This window comes from Brachypodium distachyon, chromosome 5 (assembly GCF_000005505.3).
Source record: "Brachypodium distachyon strain Bd21 chromosome 5, Brachypodium_distachyon_v3.0, whole genome shotgun sequence".
Taxonomy (NCBI): Eukaryota; Viridiplantae; Streptophyta; class Magnoliopsida; order Poales; family Poaceae; genus Brachypodium; species Brachypodium distachyon.
In genome coordinates, this window is record NC_016135.3 from 21,065,330 (window position 1) to 21,074,258 (window position 8,929).

Sequence of the window (8,929 nt, forward strand, 5' to 3'; positions counted from 1 at the left end):
CATCATTGTTCCAAATCAGTATTTCTCCATAAAATACCTATAATATATTTTTGTATAATAGGTTTTAAGGACGAAATGACTTACCATATGCAGTTTCTACATGCAAAAGAAAAGTGCACACCGGTCTAGTGGTGTTGGGACTCACCTGAGTAGACAAACTGACAAATAAACAGAAACGGGCCATAGTTGTGCTTCTTGATATTTCCTAATTACAGATGTTAATCAATTACGGGCACTCAGCTACTGCTTCCCAGTGGAACTTCAAATCATTAACTATTGAGATATCTGAACTGCCGCTCATTGATCTTGAAGATTCAAAAGAGGCATTTTTTACAACATCCTTGATGGCTTGAATTACATAAGAGAACAATGATTTCCACACCAGAAAATAAAATAAAAGTAGGCCAGTATTTTGCGATGTATCTCTTATTCAAACCAAAAGTTCACGAACTTTACAGATTGAAGCACTCTACTAAATACATGTGAAAGATTGGCATGGAAGAACATGGTTGGGCAGAGTACATTGTTTTCCTTGACACCTCGTTGTTCTTGTTCACTGCTCCTCTAAACTTGACATATCTACACAGGGTAGGGGAGAAATCACTAAATCAGAGCATGACTGTTGAAATCAAGAAAAAAAAGAGCATGGCTTGAGAGATCTTTAGATATTTGTTGGAACATTGCAATACGTCTTTGAATCTGTATAAGGAAAGAAGGCGTAACATATGCTAGCTAGAGCAATCTCAAACAGTCACCTTGCAAGTAAATTAGATATAGGTATGGACTTGCAACAAATTCGTTAATGGAAAAACTGGGAGCAATCTACCATTTAGGTCAAATCCATGACTGATCGTTATTATCTCATAATTAATTAGTCGACTGTGCTCTCTGTCCTGAAACAACATGTTTGCTGAATTATTGTTTCAGGACCTGAAAAATTAATATGAATGTTCATATCCTAAACTGATCCAGTTCCCTGGAAAGATCACCAACATAAAGAAAAATCTGCTACCAAATGAATCATGCAAGACACACTACATTCAAGACAAATCAGGGATCTTACGGTACAAGGAAAAAAAAACACTTGTTTACCTTGTTGACAGTATACCAAAAATTGAAAACATGCAGTTTTTTATTGATATTATGCATTGACATATAAAGCTATGGTGTTCGTAACATCCAACTTCAGTACATTTCAAAATTGACATATAACCTGTCCATAGCACTATATAAAATGTATTCTTTCAAAACAACCAGTACAAATCCAAAGATTCATATAAAATTTGGTACACAGATCTATTTCTGTGCAGATAAATGAATGAAAATAAGCTACTGTAGAAGAACTGATAGATCAAAGTTATTGCAGTATTTCAGATTTCATTATCTTCAAGAGGCAACTGGGCAAGCTCTTAGTAGGTCATAAAAATTGGGGAGAACATGCATGGTATGTATTCTAGAAATTTACTTCAGCAAACTGCCAATTGTAAAATGCATTTCGCTTATTCTGAACATCAAAAGCCCACTCCAAACCTAGTTCAGAGAATGAAAAAAATATAAAGCTGCATCATGTTCTTCAGACAACAGAGAATAAATTCTCATAACCCAGAACCTGCAAACAGATACAGACACATCTGAAAAAGAGAAGTGAAGACAAAATCCATTCTGTTCCTTAATTTTTAGAGGAATCAAGAAAAGAAACTACGACTAAGTCAAATCAAGGGTGAGAACTTGACATAAAAAAAAAACACGGGCATTACATCGAACAGGTGAGGGCTGCCTTGATCCAAAATTGTCTTCATCATTGCTGATGCAATAAAAAATGTCAGATAGATAACAAAAAAGCAGTGGGAAATCGAAGGAACAGAAAACTGGAGAACGCACTGAACCGGAGTACTGCCGTGGAGTTCTCAACCAGACGTCGTAGCGACTCGGCAGCCGTTGGTACGTGAGCGGAGCCAGCGCTGGAGGAGGAGGATCAGAGCCGTCACCCCGCAGACCTCAGCACATCCCCTCTCTGCCACTGACTTCTCCTCTGTCGCCGCTTGATCGCGCGCTGCCGTGGCCGAAGAGGGGCCGCACCGCCAGGCCGTCGCCGGAACCTGCCTGTGCGATCGTCGCTACGTTGAATTATCCGCGCTGCCAGCTCTGAGGCCGCCGGTCGCACCGCCAGGTCGTCGCCGGAAATATAACCGCGCAATCCGCCACTGACTCCTCCGCTGCTGCCCCTCACTCGCCAGGACGTGGCCATGGCCGCCGGAGGCAAGAACGAAGACCCGCGCCGCACGGACGGAGGAGATGAGTCAGCGAGCGGATGGGGAAAGGAGGCGGCGCAGCGGGCGGAGGAGGAGATGAGGCCACACGGCGAGCGAGGGGAAAGGAAGTAGCAGGTCGTCGGCTAGGAGGCGGTGCGCGGGCGCAGGGGAAGGTATGGGAGGGGCGACGTGAGGAGGAGGGGGAGAAGTGGAGGCGGAGCGGTTGTTTTTTTTTCGTGGTGAGTGGTGTGAGAGTGGGGATGATCTTGGACGTAGATTAGATCCGACGGTTCAAACCACGAGTAAACTGTGTGCTTATAGTAGTAGAGATTAAGCCCCAACTAGTTAAAAGTGGGCCACCTTTAAAGATCCAGATTCTGCATATATTCGCAATCAGCAATGATTCCATCTTTCGCTAAAAAAAACAATGATTCCATCTCAAACAACATCCCACTGAATAGAGTCAATAAACTTTTCAAACCTAACCAAGTAGCCCCGAGGAGCTCTTCAATAGTCCGATTCAATCGATCTCTCTAGACCCTTGGTCCCGTAGGCGATTTAGCTTTGGAAGACGAGGGAAACAACACATAATTTTTTTTTTCCGAAAAGGGAGACGTTCCACCCGTCTCTGCATCGATTGATGCACATAACCTTGGTATTATTGAAGATGCAAGATCGCCGGCCTTCCTACGCTTGCTTGACCTGTCATCGTTGTCATTCTTCACAACAACAACATTCGAAGCAGTGACTTACGGCACCACCACACCGGTCGCCACGGTGTTGCCATAAGTATCGCCAATAATGTCTCTGCCTTCATGTTTGAGCACCTCCGCATAATTGTTTGGCTTGAAGTTTTGATCTTTTTTGTAAGGTTATTTGTATGTTTTTAGTGGCCACCCTTGCGGCGTATGGAATAAAGATATCTCAACATCATCGCGATGGAGGACAAAGCTTATGGATCTCATGTGTCCCTGTGTCCGTCGTGGACTATCCATGGAGGACAAAGCTTATGGATCTCCTCCATGAATGAAGATGGCGATGAAGTTGAGATACCTTTATGGATCTCAACTTCATCGCGATAGTCCAGTGTGTGTCCGTCGTGGACTATCCATGAAGAACAAAGCTTATGGATCTCATGACTTGTATTTCTGTATTTATGGTCTTCTCTCATCGATTTAGTCAAAGATAATACTCCTTCCGTCCCAATGTAAATAACCTATGATGGATGTGTCTCCAGCAACAGTGTTTAACTTTTAGTGGGTTCACGCATGTTGGGTCGATAATTCGTGCGCTTCGTCAAAAATCCATGATGACCGGAATAGGGGCCAATGCCCCATTTTCGGAGAAAAAGAAAACTATTGAAGCAACGGGAGATCAACTTTTAATGGAGACCTAAGAGAAGAAAAACTGTATTTTCTTCTTCTTAATTATATGTTCTCCTTAATTAATACCAGCAATCATCTTATGCACCAGCCGTGGCTTCGCTAATCTAATATCAAGCACATACCATCAACGGTGGACTCTGAAGACCAACGCCACTGCAATAGCATCGTCGTGTGAATAGATGTGACGCTGCTACGACACAAACAACCATGAAAAGTGATGCCAGGACGGTGCGAAAGATCCAAGCGGAATTAAACGCGGACGAAGAGAGTTGAAATACACATGTCAGTGCTGGTACAAAAACACGAGCCCGAATTACCAAGGAGGACGTACAGGCGTACAGCATCTCAGATTCACAGGGAAGGAAGGAATGCGCACGCCAAGGCCAAAATAGGCGTACGTACCCCGTACCGTACGTATAGCACCCTCGGCACCCAACACGGCTATATTATTTCCCCCCAAGCACAGACATACCCCCCGTTCTCCAGCCAATAGGACCTTGCCCAAGGCTTGCAGACGCTGACGACCGGACCACCCGACGTACTGGGCCCCAACCCCTGCCCGTCACGCTGCATGCATGTACACCCCGCCCTGCTGCACAGGCTCTTTTTTTTCACTGCTCAACTACAGCGCTCTGACGGGTGTATAGTTCATGACAGGTAGGACTGGACGGAGCTGGTCCCACGGGCCAGTGGAAACGCGCGTCGTGATATCTGTAGGCAGCGTACATAATCTGTGGTGGCGTCCAGTTCCGGATATGGCATCTTTGTGCAAGTGGCAGACTCGCCAATCTCATTCACCGCACTGGGCCGAAGTCAAGTCACTGAAGTGTGGGTCCAGACCGTCGCTTTGGATAACGTGGCCCCATTTGTCTGTGTAAGGACGCGCGGCGGTGAGCGGGGTTCAATGCTGCGGCAGTCATGTCATGGCACGGCACAGAGCCCGGTCCCGCGTCAGATTGAACCCTTCAATGACGCCCATCCATGTGGCGTCGGGCCCGCATGTCACGAGCCCCGCAGCGCTCGGGGTCGTACAGGGTACACAGCCTACAGCTACTACTATTCGCGCCAGCTACCTCTGACGGGAGATCCCACCTGTCAGTACGGCACTGCCGTGCCTTCCAGTACCCAGTCAGCTCCTCCCTGGGGAGCTCGCTTCGCCTTCGCCCCTCTCGGGAACGACTTTCCCTATCCTTTATATGCGCGCCTGCGCCAGTGGGATAGCCTACCGCTGCCTGTCCTTGCAGCAGCAGCCTCCGCCGCCTTTTCCACTTTCTAGCTGAGTTTGCCACCACCGCAACGTATTTTCGCGTAATAACACGGAGCATGGAAGGTGACGGTGGCGCTGGGCACAGAGCGACGGCGCCATGGGATCTCGGGATGCAGTGGGCGCCTCCTCCCGCCACGTCAGCATACCCGCAGCACTTCATGCCGCCGCCGCCTCCCGCAGCCATGGCTAGCGCCCAGCGTCAGCAGCAGGAGCTCACGAGCCTCAAGCTGGGGAAGCGGCCTTGCTACCTGCCCGGGTGGCGGGACGGCCAGCTGGCGCAGGTGGGGGCGGCGGGCCACGTGGACGTCAACGGCGGCCGGCGTGCTGTGGCGGCGCCGGAGGGCAAGAGGAAGGAGAAGGCGGCGGCGGCAACGGCGACGGCGGCCGTGGCGAGGTGCCAGGTGGAAGGGTGCCACCTGGCGCTGGCGGGGGCCAAGGAGTACCACCGGCGGCACAAGGTGTGCGAGGCGCACTCCAAGGCGCCCAGGGTCGTCGTGCACGGCGCCGAGCAGCGCTTCTGCCAGCAATGCAGCCGGTCAGTAAACTTTTGCCCGCACCAAGAGCAGCATCCACTTTCGTTTCGTGCATGTGTAGTTTACTTAATTCGTACGTGCAGTGCGCACGGCGTCACAGTTTATATGATAGTACGGAGTATGAGAGTGGCCGGGTGTGTGTGTAAGTGCAGGTTCCACGCGATGTCCGAGTTCGACGACGCCAAGCGGAGCTGCCGGCGGCGGCTCGCGGGGCACAACGAGCGGCGGCGGAAGAGCAACGCCAGCGAGGCCATGGCCAGGGGATCCGCGCACACACACGGTAAACCGTGCCGCTAATCCCCGTTTTCATCCATTAGTGCTCTGTTCAAGTTGTTGGACGCCAGGATGAGAGTTAAGTCGAAAAACCAGTGAGCGAGCGAGAGAGAGAGTATTATTGGATTGAGGCTGTCTGACAGAGTGATAGATACAGGAGCGAAGTTTGTAAAGCGAGAGAGCGGATAGGTGGTTTGATGCCGGGAAACAAGGAGAGATCTGCAGGCGCGCGCGTAGGGACATCAAAAGGTTCTAGGGATGCGTGTGAGACGGGCCAAAGCACTGAGTTTAATGTGTGCATTAATGTGCCCTGCCTGCTTTGAGAGTCCGTGCTAGTAGCTTAACGTGGGCAGGCCGACCGTCGGACCGTGCATATGATCGCTTTCAACTCGTTTGGTGACCAATAATTCATTTTATTTGATTAAAATGAAATGAAATTCAAGTTTTGATAGGATTTTATTTGGTTGAATTTGAATTTCGAGTTAAAAAATTATATTTGTCTACCACATAGAATTGAAGAGTGAGTGACAATTCTAAAGAAATCATGACTTTTAAAAAGGAATTGAGGTTAATTATAGTGTGATTTCATGAAATTTGAGATTGAATTCCTATGACTAATTCCGTACCAACCAAACAAGTTGTTTTTTAAATTCAAAATGAATTTTACAATCCTATGCCCAAACGAGGGTGCCAACGTTGTTACAGGAAACGTCTCACACGGCAGTTGTACTGCTTGCGATGCGATGCAGCCAAACCGTGCATGCACATCAAATTACTAGTGGTACTGCCCCACTGGCTAGGCTACTTGCAGTAGCTTTTTTGTTCGTTGACTGCCAGTAGTTGAAGGAATGCTGTAGATATACGGTTAGATACACAGTACACAACATTTTTCCCGTAGTACCATAAGGCTAACTAAATAAGGATATGAGCTATAGTACATGGAGTACAAAAAGACCAGCAGTTGGCTATAAGCTGCTGCCATGTCATCAATAATTTTGTGCAATAGCTAGCATGTATAGTAGCTGGATATAAAATTATACTAATTTATCAATATATGGCGCACACTGAATTCTCACATTGGTTTTTAGGAGCACGTGACTATTAGCTAATAGCCCACTCCTCTTTTCTCTTCAATTCTCTGCCCTCCAACTAAGCAAAAATAACATATTTAATTCTTATAGCATGCTTGCGTCCTTTATTATTCTTGCTCTCATATTTAGAAGGCACGGTAACCCATACACACATACTGCACTCGGTAGTACTACTAGTAATGAAAATGCAGAGGCACGAGGGACTAATTTTGGAATACTAAATAAAAAATATTATAACTTTGTTCGAAGTCAAACATCTTAAAGTTTGAACAAGTTTATTGGTTAGTTTAACTATTAACTCAAAATCTATCAATCAACACTCCCTAAATAGTATTTTATCTCTATCAGCAGCGAGTCTAGCTAACAAAACTTCGTCAACTGTCGTGTTTCTTTTGGTCACACTTGCTTGGAAATGCAAATGTAAAACGAGCATGACATTGTTCATAGCTCAGTGTTGTCACAAAAAGATCGATCGGGATCACCTCGTTCGTATAGTAGTTGAGCTCGATTGTACGGTTCACACATTATTTGTCTATTTCGTTTTTGCTATCGAGAAATTACTTGTATTTTAGTTAGAGATCAGTCAACGTGCTTAGCCGTCGGATCTTAATCAAACGATAGCATATGGGAGAGGTGAGAATGTAGAGCTCCCCTGAGGTGTGATTAGATGGCATGCTTGCGTTGCACGTGGTAGTGTACTAGTGTGTCTGCTACTGTAGGTTGGAAAGAGCAAAAGTGTCAACACTTCCGGCAACACACCATTGTTAAACTGTTTTTTCAGTTTGAGTTTGTGGAGTCCACGTGTTTAAATTTGTGACTCGTATTTCCTGTAAAAGCTAGGAGCATTATCTATTATGCTGACCAACCTGTAGTCTAGGTACTACTGCTCCGTATTACTATTCAAGTTTCCGGTGCAGATGACGAGAACACGGCATGTCGACATGCTGAATGAATTGCTTTTCAGTTGCAGACTTACAGTTAAAACACTACGTACCGAGGCTATGGCAAAGAGCTGCTTGATCAGCGTGGTTTTGTTAACGGTTTTCTGCATGTGTTGTCGAATACTGGTGTGCCAACTAATATGGCGCGACCGCGTTGCGTTGCAGGAGTCACGTCGCTGGTGCACCTTTTCGCGCCGTACGGCGCCCTGCTGCCCGCTTCCCCGGCTGGTGCTCTCTCTCTTCTGTCATCGGCCAGAGCCGCCGGCGCCACGCCCTGGCAGCTGATCCCGACGGCGCCCGACGCGTTCCCCGCCGGCCGCTCCAGCAGCGCCGCCCTCGACGAGCTCATCGCCGAGAACCGCGCCGCCCTCCTCGCGTGCCACTTCTTCCCCGACCGCTCCGGCCGGGGTGCGGAGTCGGTGCCCGGCAGCTGGCAGCACGCGCACGCGGCGCCTCCGCCGGCTCCAGCGGGCCACGTGACGCTGGACCTCATGCAGGCCCCCACCGCGGGCGGGCTGCTCAGGCCCACCATGCGCACGCCGGACAGGGCCTCCAGCAGGCCAGCCGAGGATATACCCGACGACGAAGCGGGCCGCGGCCCGGGCGTGTGGGCGCCCCTGCAGGGAGCCCATGTGGCCTGACGTGTTGGGGTCTGGGGAGTAGTCCCGTGCTGGGCTACACGATGCATGCACGACGCAGACGGCAGGTAGTAGCGTGCTTCGTACCGGAGATTTATTTCGTACCGTGGGCGCGGCTGGAGCCGGCCCTGTTTTGGTCATTGTGTCGACCGTGCAATATATCGATCAACTTGAGTTGGGACAGCGTCATCTATTCGTCTTGTAGCGGGTGCTAGCCGCATCTTCTTCATCAACAACAAGGGAATTCTGCCACTAAACATGATTGGTTGAATGAAATAATTGAGTCGGTTTGCGACGGGCGGTTTCTGTGGGAGATCGGGAAAGGAGATCCTGTCGTTACTCTGTTCCTCCTTCAAGTTGGAGCTTAGATCCTTTTCTGTCCGGGACTCGCGATTAAAGGTTTTGGCTAGGGCCCCATGCGTACGTACATCGCAGCTTGCATGATTAGTGTTCGGAAATATGCTGCCTCCTCCGTGACAATCACTCGCCATCTGCTGCTATCGTGACAGTTGGTTGAGTATCGATGGGAAACCTATCGATCTGACCACA

General features: G+C 48.5%; 1 protein-coding gene and 1 long non-coding RNA gene across 2 annotated transcripts; one reads left to right on the forward strand and one right to left on the reverse strand.

Moving 5' to 3' along the window:
• Positions 1-257: 257 nt before the first annotated feature.
• Positions 258-2,510, reverse strand: LOC112269530. The gene is made up of 2 exons (XR_002961404.1): positions 1,882-2,510; positions 258-1,804 (listed from the first exon to the last, which is right to left on the reverse strand). It is a non-coding gene; the product is annotated as an uncharacterized LOC112269530 (long non-coding RNA).
• A 2,299-nt stretch (positions 2,511-4,809) lies between these two features.
• Positions 4,810-8,675, forward strand: LOC100823130 (squamosa promoter-binding-like protein 7). The gene is made up of 3 exons (XM_003581456.3): positions 4,810-5,439; positions 5,590-5,717; positions 7,908-8,675. The coding sequence occupies exons 1-3, from the start codon at positions 4,961-4,963 to the stop codon at positions 8,381-8,383; spliced, it is 1,083 nt and encodes a 360-aa protein (XP_003581504.2). The 5' UTR covers positions 4,810-4,960; the 3' UTR covers positions 8,384-8,675.
• Positions 8,676-8,929: the final 254 nt, after the last annotated feature.

What these genes read in the sequence shown, in the direction of transcription:
- LOC100823130 (XM_003581456.3), top strand. Translation starts at nt 4,961, where the DNA reads ATGGAAGGTGACGGTGGCGCTGGGCACAGAGCGACGGCGCCATGGGAT. An exon ending in TTCTGCCAGCAATGCAGCCG is followed by an intron (nt 5,440 to 5,589) that starts GTCAGTAAACTT and finishes GTGTAAGTGCAG; the next exon opens with GTTCCACGCGATGTCCGAGT. An exon ending in GGGATCCGCGCACACACACG is followed by an intron (nt 5,718 to 7,907) that starts GTAAACCGTGCC and finishes GTTGCGTTGCAG; the next exon opens with GAGTCACGTCGCTGGTGCAC.